The 16,657-nt window shown below is 46.4% G+C and overlaps 2 protein-coding genes across 3 annotated transcripts in view; one reads left to right on the forward strand and one right to left on the reverse strand.

Annotated features, from left to right (window-relative positions):
• Positions 1-16,657, reverse strand: part of LRRC20 (leucine rich repeat containing 20) — a 384,326-nt gene that overhangs the window by 137,978 nt on the left and 229,691 nt on the right. The gene's annotated exons all lie outside the window — the stretch shown is intronic.
• LOC115095421 (ropporin-1-like) overlaps positions 1-16,657 on the forward strand; it is a 62,018-nt gene that overhangs the window by 32,034 nt on the left and 13,327 nt on the right. Inside the window, exons 5-6 of the mRNA XM_029609043.1 lie at positions 5,144-5,305; positions 6,367-6,542. Of these exons, the coding sequence (XP_029464903.1) occupies positions 5,144-5,305; positions 6,367-6,542 (338 nt within the window). The remainder of the gene's footprint in view (positions 1-5,143; positions 5,306-6,366; positions 6,543-16,657) is intronic.

A 16,657-nucleotide genomic window follows, 5' to 3' on the forward strand; every position in this document is an offset into this window, starting at 1 on the left:
GGTTCATTAAAGCCAAAAAACCTAACACCTGTCTTGGACCAGGGTTTTACTGTGCATATTACCTCAAAAAAAAAAACTCCCATGCTAGCCAGTCTGGAGTGAAAGGGTTGGTTAGCAAAGCAGATTTCATCCCCTCCAAGCGCCCCCATGAAGATCATCCCAACACCCCCATCTCCTGTTGCAGCCCCCAAGGTTCCCACTGTTCAAAGTACTACTAATTATTTCTAAATTGCTACCTGGACGTATGCAGCACTATATAGATTCACATAAGAAAATGTGCCTGTCTCCCTTTGGTGATAATGCCCCATCCCACTACACGAATAAAGAAGCCTCTCCAGGGCTACATCCCTTTTACAAGGAAGGGGAAGCCTCATTTGGGGCCTACCAACTCCCTCTTCCTTCTAATATGGTCACCTCCCATTCTGGAGATCTCTCTGAGGGACAACAAAGCCCCTCCTGTTAATTCTGCCGCTTAAGTCAGAATATGGCTATCATGAGAGGTTCCCTAGGGAGCGACCAAAAAGGCTTCCTCATTATTGCAGTGGGGGGGTAGTCCTGGAGGGGGCTCCTTTATTTGTGCAGTGGGAGGGGATTAGCCCTGTGAAGAGGGGAAGGAACTTGGGGTGTGCGGCTGGAAGGGGATATTGGGCCAGTTTTTATGGGGGGAACTAGTGGCAGTGGTGTCTCTAGACAGAAGTATTTGGGGTGGCAACAGGGGGGAGCAAGCCAAGTATGGAGTGGGGCACACCTTAGTGACATTTACATACATACATCATGTGCCCCACTTCCCCTCCCCCCACCATTAAATTGACTATAAAAGATATAAGAAAAAAGTCCCAAGATCCTTCTGAGCAATAAAAACAACAAAAAAACCCCATACCCAGTTTTAACCTCCCAGTAAAACAACTATTAAATATATCTGTTACTCTCATTCATATAGAAGAACTGGATGAATGAAGTTGACGACTAAAGTCTATACCAAAGGCAACAGAATCTCAAAATAAATCCTGCACCTCTAGTTCTGTAACACAATCTGCATCCACAGAAAGTCCCTCAGCAACAGATGTTGGACCCTTACAATTCACCATATTAAAAAAAACCCCAAACTTTCAAATTCTGTTCTCACCTCAGTAACAGCAGCACAAACACCTTTCACTCCCAGACACTTTGTGAAGTCACACAGAACTCTAACAAAAAGAAACTTAGAACCTACAGTATATAGCAAACCTTGGAGTTTGTGCCATAATGATTCAAACAGTAACAACCCTACCTTGAAGAGACAGCACTGGAAATATTACACCAGCCCTAAAATACCAACGCACCTATTAGGAAAAACAAAACAAGTCAGCTGCTATGCATCCCTCCAAAAGAAACTATACGCTAGCAGAATACACTAGCATGGTCACGCATGCAGAACACAGATAGACCCTCGGCAAATAGAATAAAGAGACCATAAAGTATAAAAAAAAAGTGCAGATAAAAACTGAACTGAAAACCGCAACAAGACAGATTCTGTATGTAGTGCAACAATGGAAAAACAGAAACATTACCATTTCTCATAAAACAAACAAAATGAATATGAATGAATCAGCTATACTAATAAAAATAATATATATTTCAAAGTAGCTGACAAATAGAATAACATCCAATAATTAAAAACTCCAATCACCAATAACATATTTCAAAGCAGTAGATACATCTAATAACATCCAATAATTAAACCTAATAGGGAAAATAAAAATAATTCTCCATTACTTGGGAACTTTTGATTTCCAGTCACCCTTATATTGTCCTGGATAAGTGGGGAGGGGGAAGGTGCACAAACTTTATCCTCTCTCTCTCTCTCCAACACAAATACCCTAACACACGTTTATTCTCTCTTTAATACAGTTATACGTGTTCACTCACACACACACACACACACTATCTCTTACAATGCAGGTTCTCTCTCTCCCACACACATATGGGCAGGCTCTCTTTCTCTCACACACACACAACTTCTATACCCCCCCCCCCCCCATGCTAACTTCTCTCTCCTACACACACACACAATGTTATGGTTACTGTGTATGTGGACCCTTGGCCAGAGGTGCGAGTTGATAGAGCCTGTGGGGAGGAGCCCCCACAGGTCCGCACCGTCAGGAGGCGAGGTGTTGGAGTGTAGGGAAACTCTGTACACAGTCGAGGGGAGAGCCCCAGAGACCAGGAAATGACCCCCGTAGGGTAGCAGTCTGTAGATGGCACCTGGAGGGGCTGAAGAGAGAGGGAGCCAGGCAGATCACGGGATGATGGGCGCCCAAACAGCTAGGCAGGATATTCTCAGATGGTGCAGCCCGAGGGGAGGAGCCACAGTGCAGTGGGCAGAGAGGGAGAGTGTAGGCGACCCCCCCGGGGGAGGAGAGCCCGAACCCAAGTCCATTAGCTCACGTAGACAGGTACCTGGAGATCGGAGGGTAGCTGGCTGAGTAATGGAGAAACAGGCCCATGGAGCGGGACAGCTGTCCATTGTAGAAACACAAAGAGCGCGGCCCAAGGAGCGGAAAGGCACGAACAATCTTTGAAGGATACGGCGCAACCCCGAGGAGCGGGGAAGGCCGGCTGAGAACTCACAAGTCGCAGCAGTAGTTCCCAAGGAGAGCCAAGGTAGAGCAGAAAGCCAGATGAAACCCAAGAGGTGTGGGGCCAGCCCGAGGAGTAGGGTAGGCCAGGGAACAGGACCCCATAGAGCGCACACTGACCCCCGAGGAGCGGGTGCCAGACAGGGTCCACGATACAAGCAAGAGCGGCGTCTCAGGAACAAAGCAGGCGAAAGACTTGTACGGAACTTGTTGCCAAGTCGGTGCTGGGGGCGAAGCAGGAGCTTAAATACCGGAGTCCGATGACATCATCAACAGTGGACGCGCCCGAGGTTCCCACCAAAGTGGCTTCAAAGGCAGGACTTGTGGCGCGCGCGCCTAGGAGGATCAGACATTGGAGCTGGAAGTAATGGCGTCTGTGCCTCCAAGTGGCGGCCCGCGGAATGCAGTGATGCAGAGAGGCCCATGCAGTGAGGAGACCCGGGGAGGGTAGGAAAGCAGAACAAGCTACGAGTACTCGCGGTCGCAGCCGTCTGCGACCAACAGGCATAACACACAAATGCAGCCTCTATCTTTCTCTTACACACATACACTCAGGCTCTCTCACAAATGAGGGCTCTCTTGCACATACATATACACACATACACACAGAATCAGAGCCTCCCCCTCTCTGATTGGCCTCTTCTTCAGCTACCAGTGGGATGGGGCCTGCTGACAACTGCTCCTCTGCTTCTTCGGTCACCACAGGGTGAGCTCTGCAGAGGCCTGCTCCTTCTTTAGCCACCAATGGGATGGGGTCCACTGGTGGTTGCCAGGTCATGGGTCCTTTTATGTTTTTTTTTTTGGGGGGGGGGGGCAATGCCACTCCCTCTTACTCATGGTTGTGGCATGAGCCATAAGCGGCAGGAGTCACATTTAAACATCATCCCCCCTGCTGTCATGGGGCTGATCTTATGGTAAGAGTTGTGAGATTGACCCTGTGGCAGCAGGAGATAACGTTCACTTAAACATGACTCCTGCTGCAGCTGGGTTGGTGGGGAGGTGGATTAAAGCTGAGAATGTGTAGGTGATGGCTGCATCGGATTGGACAGGGGTTTGGTTTATCCCTGACTGATGTTGCACAGGATGTGGACCCTTGGGCTGAGGTGGGGTTGACGCTACCCGCAGGGCAAGCCCTACGGGTCCCCACTGTCGGCAGGCGGAGCTGGCTGACTGACGGAGGCTGGCTGGAGCTTCGTCAATACCAGCCCTCGTTCCCCGCAGGTTGAGCCCTTGGGTACCAGGACCGGCTGGGCTTAGGTGGGCCTCCGTCCGAGATCTTTTCAGGGACAAGGAGGAGGTCAGCCAGGGGCCAGCAGCGGTAGTAGGAGTAGATGGTCTGATCCGGACGAGGCGGAGTCCCGGGCACCAATGAGAACAGGAGGCAGACAGAGGGCGCCCAAGTAAGAACAGGCTGAAGCCTGAGAGGCCAAGTCCAGAGTGAAAACGAGAGGAGCGTCGTAGAGCAGGCTGAAGTCAGGGCAGGCGATAGGCAAGGAAGAATGGCAGGACAAGCGTGGGTCAATACCAGAAGACAGGAGGAGAATGGTCAGGCAAGGCAAAGGTCAAACCAGGAGGCGGGCAGGATCATAGTCAGATGAAGCAGAGGTCAAAGCCAGGAGTCAGAAGCAACAAGCAGGGTAGACACGGAACACAGGAGCAGGAATGGGTACCAGGATCAGGAACGCAGAAGAATCAGGAACCAGGAACATGGAGGAAACACAGGAACAAGCAACTAAGCAAACAACTAGCGTGGAGACCTGTTGCCAAGGCAAGGAAGCACTGGCTGGGCCTGGCTTTAAGTACCGGGACCCAGTGACGTCATCATCCGGGGCTGCGGGTTGGATTCCCACCGCGGCCCCTTCAACAGGAGAACTGATGTGCGCGGCGTGAGACGGTAGCGTCTCCATGTAGGGAGGCCCGCCGCAGAGCTGAGACATCTGCTGCGGAGCTGGGAGCGGCCTGAATTGGAGGCGGCAGCAGCCCACGGCCGCGAGAGAGGCAGAACCAGGCGCTGGAGCAGGCGAACGGGGGTAAGAGGGCCTGCCGCGGCTGGCACACGCAACAACTGATTCAATCTATAAAACTGGGGTGGCAAGCGTTTTTTGGGTGTGGCACTTGCCACTCTGTAGTGACGCCTATGACTAGTGGGTATCAAATCTCCCCATGCTAACTATTCCTTTTACTTCAGGCCGGTTGGCACAAGTGATTTTTTGGCATTTAGCATGAATGTTAATGTCCATGCTAATGCCATGCACATGCCTTTGAGAGTGATTTTTAGCATGCCCTTTTTAAAATGTATTGCATGGCACATTAAGTTCAATTTTAACATGCAAGCAAATATTTTAATGAAGAAAATGCTAAAAATAAAAAATTTGAGTAAGTTTTATTATATAGACCCCTAAGTGTTCTACCCAAACAAAATATAAAGTGGATTTTAGTATCTGCTAGACTAGCAAATGATTTATTCAGCAGAACACTTAAGCATCATGCAAGATGTTAACACATAGCATACTGCTTTCTTCTAGCTTGCAGGCAGACTGACCATTGAGACGAGTGAACTGCTGGACATGTGGAAGTCGCAGAACCTCCCAATCGACCTCTTTGAGAGTATTATAACTGTGGGGCGCCTTGCTGAGGAGATTGAGTGGTTGAAATTCTTTGTCCTAGCCTGCAGCTCCCTGGGAGTTGTAAGTCATATAAATGATATTTATTTTTAACGAAAGTTCTCTTTAAGCCTAACATCCTTTTTGCTGACCAACATATGTTTGTACAAAACATTTTAATTTTGAAAAGAAATGAATAAATAAAACCCCACAAAAAACCCAAACCTCCATCTTCCCCTCCATCACCGCCAACTCATCCAAAGAAGGGTCAAAGTGTAGCATGATATAATTGTTGTGTATGATAGATTTTATTAGATCAACATATGAATTATTGGATGGTGGTGATAATTCACATGAGCTGTGGGGCCAACTCACGTCTCTTCTTCAACATGTGCTTTGGGTCTATAGTAGCCAATATAGGAAAGGAAATTATGATGTCATCAGTTGTATTACAAATTCTTATATGGTAATCATGCTGCTGTGCATTAAATTTGTACAAATACTGAAGTTTTCTTGCTAACATGGGGGAAGGAAGTGTACACAGTAAAGAATCCTCTTACTGCAACAAGCAAGAAGCTCTCATGCCCTAGAGCTCGAATCATCTCTGCCACTACTGGCAAGCATGCAGCTTGGTAGCCTCAACTAGGAGAGACCCACATAATGAGGTGCCTGCAGCCAACAATCAGAGTAGTCAATGTGTGCAGTACTGTACAAAATAATTCACATAGATGTAAGATCCCTGTCCAAAAGAGTTTACAATCAAAGAGAGAGCACCAGGTGATGAAGTGACTTACTGGCTTCAGCTCCCATTTTCAGGAGAGGTCAGAAAGCAGATATGGGGCATCATTACACTAAGTCACATCACTGTGAAGACTTGAGCCAAAACACTGGAGATCCCTGCTCTAAGAGCTGCACCACTAAAGCAATCAGAAGGCAGACATTGGGGATCATTGCTGTATGCACCATGTCTTTGTAGTGATTAAAGGGCAAACGCTGGGAAGGCTTACATCCCGATAGCTTCTGGCCCCCGCGGTCTGGGAGACTTGCCATCTCTGCATTGAAAAGGATGCGTAATGCACACAGAGCATGTAAAAAAGAGAGGCTATTTCTCACTGCTATTTCTCTTTGCTTGCTTCCTTCTTCAGACCATAGCTAAGACTCTTAAGATTGCGTGTGAAATCCTGTCCACTGAGCGCGAAAGTGGATCACCGCGCATTCCTTTCAGCACCTTCCAGTTTCTTTACACCTTTTTAGCTGACGTAGATGGAGAGGTATCCAGGACACAAGTAAGCCGCATGCTCACCTACCTACACCAAGAAATGTAAGTACTAACCCAAGGACCGCGGGATTGTTAATGAAAAAGTAATTAAAAAAAATAAAACCAGGGCTTAAGTACAGTTTTTATGTAAATTAAATTAAATTTAAGTACCAGAACAGAAAATATTTAAATGTTTAAAATATAGAAGAACTTTGTGGGGAAAGTGTGATGCAACTGTAAGAGATGACGGGATGCAGAATGTGAAAAACATTCTGGCTCTTATTAATAGGGAGTGGGAACATGAAGGTGTTGCTGGTTTATATTTTTTGATAAATATGTATAAAATGTAATAAAACACATCCAAATGACAAAAAGCAATCTAAACTGACAGTACTTAGGAGTTTCAAATTAAAGGGGAGGAGGATTGGTGATTTCAGGTAGTAATATTGGTTCATGAGAAAAATGGATTTCACGCAGTCTGAGATACATTTAACTGGACTCAACTTCTGAACAATTCAAAGAGGATGCCATACATGAGCTTTAGAAACCATCTTCGGATGCCAGGGAAGAAGAGGTCTTGCAAGCTCACGTACTAATTCTCATGTTGATCCAATAAAATATCATCATAATCCAGGCTGCTCAATGTCCTCACAGCCGGTCCCTCATCTCTTCCGTATGCAACAGCAAAGACACTCATATGCTTCTGCAGCGGGCTAGGATGTCAGGATGATTCATGTATTGTCAGCACATGAATTACCATATATACTAGTGTATAAGTCGATCTCATGTATAAGTCGAGGGTATTTTTTGGGCCCCAAAATCAAGAATTATCGGTCACCCATGGATAAAACATAGGGGGCTTATGAAATGGTGGAATCAGCAAATGTTGCTTACCTGTAACAGGTGTTCTCACAGGACAGCAGGATGGTAGTCCTCACATATGGGTGACATCATCAGGATGGAGCCCAATCACGGAAAACTTCTATCAAAGTTTCCAGAACTTTGACTGGCCCCTACTGGGCATGCCCAGCATGGCACCAACCCTGCAGCCAGCAGGGGTCCCCCTTCAGTCTCATTTGATAGCTACAGGCAGTGCCGAAAAAATAAAACAAGAAAACGTTACGAACTCAACACCGCGGGGCGGCAGGCGGGTTTCGTGAGGACTAACATCCTGCTGTCCTGTGAGAACACCTGTTACAGGTAAGCAAAATTTGCTTTCTCACAGGACAAGCAGGATAGTAGTCCACACATATGGGTGAGTACCGAGCTGAGGATGTCCGAACATGCACCAAATGTACCCAACGGTGTGCAACAGGCACAACAACTGGGATGGAATTTGGTAGAGGGCATCCTGAACCCCACCGGGCAGGCGGATAGGGTGTTGGTACGTCATGTTGCAAAAAGGTTGCGCAAGACAGACTGGCCGAAGATGGAATCTTGTCTTCCGGCTTTGTCCAAGCAATAGTGGGCTGCGAAGGTATGGAGAGAGCTCCAGGTGGCAGCCCTGCAAATGTCAGGAAGCGGCACCGATCTTAGGTGTGCTACTGTCGCCATGGCCCTCACAGAGTGTGCTTTAACACGGTCTTGAAAGGGAATGCCTGCTTGCTGGTAGCAAGAAGATATGCAGTCCGCCAACCAGGAGGAGAGAGTCTGCTTACCCACAGGTTGCCCTAATTTGTTAGGATGGAGAGATGAATAACTGAGTGCTCTTCCTGTGGGCAAGTGTACGGTCTAGATAGAAAGCTAGAGCTCGTTTACAGTCAAGGGTATGTAGAGCCTGTTCCCCTGGATTGGAATGGGGCCTGGGAAAAAAGGTAGGTAGTATGATGGATTGATTAAAATGAAACTCCGAAACTACCTTGGGTAAAAACTTAGGGTGAGTGTGGAGTACCGCCCGGTCCTGCAGGAGTTTAGTGTAAGGCGGATAGGTAACTAGGGCCTGTAACTCACTAACCCTGCGAGCTGAAGTGATAGCTAAAAGGAAAATCACTTTCAATGTGAGATATTTTAGGTCACAGAAGTGAAGAGGCTCGAATGGTGGTTTCATGAGCCAACCAAGAACCAGGTTAAGATCCCAAGAAGGGGCCGGAGAACGTAAAAGTGGCTTCATATGGAGCAAGCCCTTTAAAAATCGTGTTATGAGGGGTTGTACTGATATAGGGACTTCCCCGACACCATTATGGAAGGCGGCTACCGCACTAACATGCATTCTGATTGAAGAGGTCTTTAAACCTAACTCCGAGAAATGCCAGAGATAGTCCAAAAACCTTGGGATTGGACAGGAAAAGGGATCAAGGGACTGCGAAGTGCACCATGATGTGTACCTTTTCCATTTATAGGAATAAGATTTTCTTGTGGAAGGCTTTTGGGAAGCAATCAGGACACGAGAAACCGAATCTGAAAGGTTAAGTTGTTGAAGGATTAACCTTTCAACATCCATGCAGTCAGAGACAAGGCCTGAAGATTGGGATGGCGTAGGCATCCGTTGTTTTGAGTGATCAGATGCGTGTCCATTCCCAAGGGAATGTGCCTGCGGATGGAGAGATCCTGGAGTATGAGAAACCACACTTGGCGTGGCCAGTGAGGTGCTATCAGGATTATGGTTCCCTTGTCCTGACGTAACTTCACGAGAGTCTTTGAGAGAAGAGGAAGTGGAGGGAATGCATAGAGCAGACCGGTTGCCCACGAGAGGCAGATTGCATCTCTGGGCGGAGAGCGGTCGCTTCGAATGAGGGAGCAGAAATTGTCGACTTTGTAGTTCTGAGGGGACACAAAGAGGTCTGTCAGGGGAAAACCCCATTGTTGGAAGATGAAGTTCACTACCTAGGGGTTGAGAGACCACTCGTGCGGTTGGAAGACACGACTCAGTTTGTCTGCCAAGACATTGTCCACTCCTGGCAAGTAGGTGGCCCTGAGGTACATCAAGTGGGAGAGCGCTTCTGCCCAAATCTGCGCAGCTTCCTGACACAGAAGGAAGGAGCCTGTGCCTCCCTGCTTGTTGATGTACCACATGGCCACCTGGTTGTCCGTCTGAATCAGGATAACGTGATTTGACAGGCATTCCTGAAAAGCCCTGAGAGCATATAGCATTGCTCAAAGTTCTAGGAAGTTTATTTGATGTTTGGCTTCCCCTGGAGACCAAGACCCTTGTGTCTGTAAATTGTCCACGTGGGCTCCCCAGCCGAGGTTGGAAGTGTCGGTGGTGAGAATGAGTTGAGGATCTGGCACTTGAAAGGGCAGTCCCTGGAGGAGATCGTTGTGATCTTTCCACCAGGCAAGAGACAGACAGAGTGAGTCGGTGATGTGCACAATGGTCGACAGAGACTGAACAGCTTGAATCCATTGTGACCTCAGAGTCCAATGCATGAGCCTCATGGCCAGGCGGGCCATTGGTGTGACATGGACTGAGGACGCCATGTGTCCTAAAAGGACGAGGAATTGGCGAGCTGTTGCTGTATGCTGAGACTGCAACTGGTGAGCGAGAGACATGAGGGTTAGCGCTCATTTTTGAGGTAGAAAGGCTTTTGACTGCAAGGTGTTCAAGTCTGCCCCAATGAACGACAAGGTTTGAGATGGGACTAAATAGGATTTTTCGTAATTGACGATAAATCCTAGAGAAATTAGAGTGTGTAGGGTCAAATCGAGGGATGACCGAGTGGCTTGCTGGGTTGGAGCCCTGATTAACCAGTCATCCAGATAGGGGTAGACGTGAACACCTTCTTTCCTGAGAAAAGCTGCAACAACCATGAGACATTTGGTAAAGACTCGTGGTGCCGATGCTAGGCCAAACGGAAGCACGCGGTATTGATAGTGCTTTGGGCCTACTAAAAACCTGAGGTACTTGCGATGAGCTGGAGCTATCGCAATGTGTGTGTATGCGTCCTGAAGGTCTAGAGAGCAGAGCCAGTCTCCTCTTTGCAGAAGAGGTAGAAGCGAGCCCAAGGTTGCCATCTTGAACTTTTCTCGCTGTAGGTACTTGCTGAGAGCACGTAGGTCCAGAATTGGACGAACTCCACCAGATTTTTTTGGGGATCAAAAAGTACCAGGAATAGAACCCTAGGCCTTGCTGCGAGAGAGGGACGGGTTCTATTGCTCTTAATTGGAGAAGAAGGGAAACCTCCTGCTCCAGAAGGACAGAATGTTCGGATACTCTCCATGCTTGCAGAGGTGGTGAGTCCGGTGGAAGAGCAAGAAAGTTTAGGTGGTAACTCTGAGCAATGATTGCTAGTAGCCATTGGTCAGTTGTGATTGATTGCCACATGCCGTGAAAGTGGCACAATAGACCTCCCACTGGTATGCTTGGCAGAGGAATCAGGCTGCTGCTCTCCAAGTGAAAGTCAAAAACTTGAAGCAGGCCCCGGCTAGAAAGCTGCTTGCGGCTTTTGCTTCCGGACCTGGCGAGGCTGAGGTTTTTGGGAAGGCCTCTTAGTTCGGGGTGTGAGCACGGAAGAGGAGACCTATCTTCTCCATTCTGGCTTTGCGACCTTTTGGTGTCATGAGGGCACATTTGGTGCAAGTCAGGACATCATGCTCACGGCCTAAACACATTACACAGACTCCATGAGGGTCTGTGATAGACATGGTACGAGACAGTTCAGGCACAGACGAAACCCCGACGCCATGGCCATAGAAAAAAAAATCGAGCCGTGGTACGGTTGACGGCCAGTAGGCCGCGAGGGCCAAACTCGACAGTAATCGACGAAAGACGGTCAAAAACTTACCGAAGTACCGCAGCCTGAGAAAAGTTAGAGGAGGGACCCCAGTGGGGCAATTTAAGTTTAATTAACTCTGAGGAAAATTCCTGTCAGGAATCTCTTCAGAGCTCCTAAACCGTGAGGCTACTGCTGCGTGGAAAAAAGAAGACTGAAGGGGGACCCCTGCTGGCTGCAGGGTTAGTGCCATGCTGGGCATGCCCAGTAGGGGCCAGTCAAAGTTCTGGAAACTTTGACAGAAGTTTTCCGTGATTGGGCTCCATCCTGATGATGTCACCCATATGTGAGGACTACCATCCTGCTTGTCCTGTGAGAAATACTAAGAAACAAACTGGTAACTTAAGAAAATCACTTATTTTTTAAAAGCAGAATAAAGTGTTTCATAAGAAACATCATCATTTAACAACTTAAGAAAATCTCTTATTTACTAGTACCGGTAGTTATTAAATGAAGACTAAAGTGCCTCATTCAAATCCTTCTAAGTCTGAGTCTTCTTTGTCGGAATGTCCGAATAAATTGTGGAACTGTTCTTTGTTGATGCCAGTGTAAACGTTGTCTTCGCTGTCTCCATCTATTGAATCATCTCACCTGATGCTGATTCGTCTTTGTCTTCATAGATGGCATTGTCTTCTGAACTCCATAGCATTGCTAATGCCACATTTCAGGAATGACTTCTTGACCATTTCTGGTGGAATTGACTCCCAGGCATCCTGTACCCATTTCACTACCAAATTAACGTCTGGTTTCATCAGATTCCCTCCTTTCTTTAACTTTGCTTGCCCAGAACACTTCCATTGTTGCCACATATGCCGCAATTGGTCCTTGAAGGGCTTGTTTAGACAGACATGTAACGGCTAGAGCACTGATGTCAGACCTCCTGGAATCACTACTAACCTGGTCACCATTTTTTTTGAATTGTCTTTCACATCCTCTGTTATATGTGCACAGAACATATCCCACACCAATAGTGACTGTCGTTTTCTTAGCTCCGCATCTGGTCATCTACCCCACACATCGCACAGCCAACATTTTGTTCCCTCATCCATCCAGCCTTTAGAATGTTCTCAAACAGTTATGCCTGCTGGAATTTTAAGATCTTGAGCATCATTTTCCTCTTGAATATTATCACTGGACGCAGTTTTTTGTTATCTGCCAGGCAAGTCAGGGCCACCGTGACATGGGTCTTTTCATTACTAATTGTTTTTACGAGTACGTTCTTCTCACCAACGCCAGCTACAGTGAGTTTGCCAGGCATATCAAATATCGGCATTTCATCCATATTACCAATGTTATTCATATCGAAATTATTCTTTATTCTCTGCTGAATAATGACTTTGTGGAATGAACAGATCTTTTCATTAGGCTCTTTAAGTAGTTTCAGTGAAATATTTGTGCACTGACGAAGGCACAATCCATATCGGTTCATGAACTGCAAACACCAACCAGACAATGCTGTTGCGAGTCCCGGCCACGCTAGTGCCACTGCCGGGTCTGCTCACCTCAGGCTCCCCTCCGCGAGGCCTGGTCCATCCTCCTTTGCAGCCGCAGGCAGCCCCCAGCATCTGCGGCGTCCTACGACGTCTCCAAGCTCCTCGGGGCCTTCGACCTCTCACTGCTCCTCACGGTGGGGCTCGGCATCCTCGTCGGCATCAGGTCCACCCCTAGGCGTGTGCGCGCAGATCACCTGGCTCTTTAAAGGGCCAAGCGCGGGAAACTCCTCCGCGGCATGTGATGACGACGTCACCTGAGCCCTGCATAAAAGGCAGGGCTCAGGCTCCAGTTCCTTGCCTTGGCAAATGGGTCGTCTCATTCGTAAGAAGCTAGTTGCCGTCCTGTGTGCCTTTCTTTGATCCTGTGCTTGTTCCAGTGTTCCTGCATTCCTGTCCTTGTTCCAGTGTGTGTTCCTGCGTCTATTCCTGATTCCTGCTCCGCTTCCCAGGTTGTACCTTATCGGACTGACTCACGGTTCTGAACTTGGCTTGCCTCTGACCATGTTTGAACTGATACCCGGTATTGACCTCTGCTCGCCATTGACCACGCTCGGACTGATACCTGGAACTGACCCTTGCTTTGGCTGACCACCCTCGGATGGATACCCTTGCTTTGACCCTTGTGCTTCACTCTGTCACTCTTCACTTCTCCTGTGACCACCAGGTCTGCCTGCTCTGATGCTGCCCATGGCCTTCTACAAGCTAGACCACTAGGCACTGCCTATCCTGTCTGGAGGACCTTCAGTTCCTGTTCCCTTCCAGTGGTCTCCGGTACACTCTGTTCCGGTCTAGCTCAGCTGTTCTCCACTAGCCGTGCACCCTTGCTCTTGGTGGGCACACCTCTCCGCTACCTATCTGGGAGACCTAAGCCCAGGCAGTCTGGGTACCCAAGGGCTCAACCTGCAGAACCCCCGGACTGTTATTGGTGAAGCTCCAGCTTGCCTCAGTCTCCTTGTGTGCTCCACCTTCTGGCGGCAGGTGCCCTCTGGGACCTCCCTGAGAGCCGTACCAATCCTGCGCCAGGCCAAGGGTCCACCTCCAGTGCAACAGCTATGAATTCTTTCAGACCTTTGGTTGCTGAATATTTTTCTTCTTTTGCCATTTGAAGGGCACAAATCCTAATGCTCGAGAGTCACAATGTAGCCATTCTGTCTGCATTCCATTACCCAATCATTCAAATCCTTTTCCATTCCATCAAAAGGTGCAATTTTGAAATGTAAGGCTTTCTTTGAATTTGGCATTTCTAGCAGCTTTTCCTCATTTTTCTCCAGTCTCTGATGACTTTTTCAATATTGTTGAATTCTCTTGCAGCTACACAATTATTGGCCTCCTTTGCACATTCAATAATCTTCAGTTTCAGTGATGTGATGTAAGATGCTCTCTTTTTCTTCTTAGAGATCATTTTCCTGAGGGTAAGAAGTCATTATTCTAATGGATATCCCTGCTATCTGAATCCTTCCCTCCCTCCCCCACAGCTGTTCCTGCTCCTAACATGAAACCTAACATTGTGTAACTACAGCATGTGTTATTTTTCCCTATATGCATCACCTTGCACTTGTCCACATTAAATTTAATCTGCCATTTGGATGCCCGGTCTCACAAGGTCCTCCTGCAATTTATCACTATCCATTTGTGATTTAACTACTCTGAATAATTTTGTGCCATCTGCAAATTTGATCACCTCACCCGTCATTCCCCTTTCCAGATCATTTATAAATATATTAAAAAGCACTGGTCCAAGTACAGATGCCTGAGGCACTCCACTGTTTACCTCTCTCCACCAAGAAAACTAAGCATTTAATCCTATTCTCTGTTGCCTGTCTTTTAACCAGTTTGCAATCCACAAAAATACACTGCCTCTTATCCTATGACTTTTTAATTTTCTTTTTCTTAGAAGACTTTCATGTGGGACTTTGTCAAATGCCTTCTGAAAATGCAAATACATTACATCTACTGGCTTATCTTTATCCACATATTTATTAACCTCTTCAAAAAAATGTAGCAGCTTTGTGAGGGAAGATTTCCTTTAGGTAAACCTTTGCTGGCTGTGTCCCATTAAGCCATGTCTATCTATATGTTATGTGATTTTGTACTTTAGAATAGTTTCCACGATTTTTCCAGGCACTGAAGTCAGGCTTGCTGGTCTTAATTACCCGGATCACCCTGGAGCTTTTTTAAAATATCGGGGTTACAATGGACGATTTTAATGTAAGAAAATAAGAACATAAGAATATGCCATATTGAGTCAGACCAAGGGTCCATCAAGCCCAGCATCCTGTTTCCAACAGTGGCCAATCCAGGCCATAAGAACCTGGCAAGTACCCAAAAAACTAAGTCTATTCCATGTTACCGTTGCTAATAATAGTGGTGGTTATTATAGTCAACTTAATTAATAGCAGATAATGGACTTCTCGTCCAAGAACTTATCCAATCCTTTTTTAAACACAGCTATACTAACTGCACTAACCACATCCTCTGGCAACAAATTCCAGAGTTTAATTGTGCACGGAGTAAAAAAGAACTTTCTCCGATTAGTTTTAAATGTGCCACATGCTAACTTCATGGAGTGCCCCCTAGTCCTTCTATTATCTGAAAGAGTAAAAAACCGATTCACATCTAAAGTTACAGATTGCTAGTAACAGAGGTGAAATTTCATTTCTGAGATCTTTCAGAACCTTGAGTGTATACCATTTGGTCCGGTCAATTTTCAACTCTTCAGTTTGTCAATCTGGCTTACTACATCTTCCAGGTTGACTGCAATTTGGTTCAGTTCATCTGAATCATCACCCTTGAAAACTGTCTCTGGAATGGGTATCTCCCTAACATTTTCATTTGGAAACACTGAAGCAAAGAATTAATTAGTATTTCCGCAATGGCCTTATTTCCCTAAGTGCCCCTTTAACCCCTTTATCATCGTCCAGCTAACTCTCTCGCAGGCTTCCTGCTTCAGATATATTTTTTTTAAAGTTTTTATTATGAGGTTTTACCTCTATGGCCAGCTTCTTTTCAAATTCTCTATTAGCCTGTCTTATCAGTGTTTTACATTTAACTTACTAATGCTTATCCTTTTTCCTATTTTCTTCAAATAGATCCTTCCAATTTTTAAAGAAAATGTTTTTTGGCTAAAATAACCTCTTTAACTTCACCTTTTAACCAAGCTGGCAATCGTTTGGCCTTCCTTCCACCATTCTTAATGGTGGAAGGAAGGCCACCATTTTAAATAATGACCACACCTGTTGTACACTCAACCTTTGTAGCTGCACCTTTCAGTTTTTTCTATCTTGTCCATTTTATCAAAGTCTCCCTTTTGAAAGTTTAGTACTAGAGCTGTACATTTACTTATTGTCCCCCTACCAGTCATTAATTCAAATTTGATGATGTTATGATCACTATTGCCAAGTGGTCCCACCACCATTACCTCTCACCAAGTCCTGTGTTCCACTAAGAATTAGATCTAAAATAGCGCTCTCTCGTCAGTAACTGAAGCAACTGATCCATGAAGCAGTCATTTATTCCATCCAGGGACTATCTCTCTAGCATGTTCTGATGTTACATTTACCCAGTCAGTATTGGGATAATTGAAATCTTCCATTACTTCTTCATTGCCAAGTTGGTTAGCTTCCCTTATTTCTCTTAGCATTTCATTGTCCATCTTATTTTGACCAGGTGGATGGCAGTATACTCCTATCACTATATACTTCCCCAACACACATGGGATTTCTACCCATAAAGGCTCCAAAGTGCATTTATTTTCTTGCAGGATCTTTATCCTGTTGGAATCTATGCCAACCTGAACATAAAGTACTACCCTGCTCCCAAACTGATCCACCCTATCACTGCAATATAATTTTTACTATGGTATAGCACTATTCCATTGGTTATCTTCCTTCCACCAGGCCTCTGAGATGCCAGTTAGGTTTACATCTTCATTCACCGCTATACACTCTAACTCTCCCATCTTACTTCTTAGACTTCA

The sequence above is a fragment of the Rhinatrema bivittatum genome, chromosome 7, assembly GCF_901001135.1.
Source record: "Rhinatrema bivittatum chromosome 7, aRhiBiv1.1, whole genome shotgun sequence".
NCBI classification, from domain to species: domain Eukaryota; kingdom Metazoa; phylum Chordata; class Amphibia; order Gymnophiona; family Rhinatrematidae; genus Rhinatrema; species Rhinatrema bivittatum.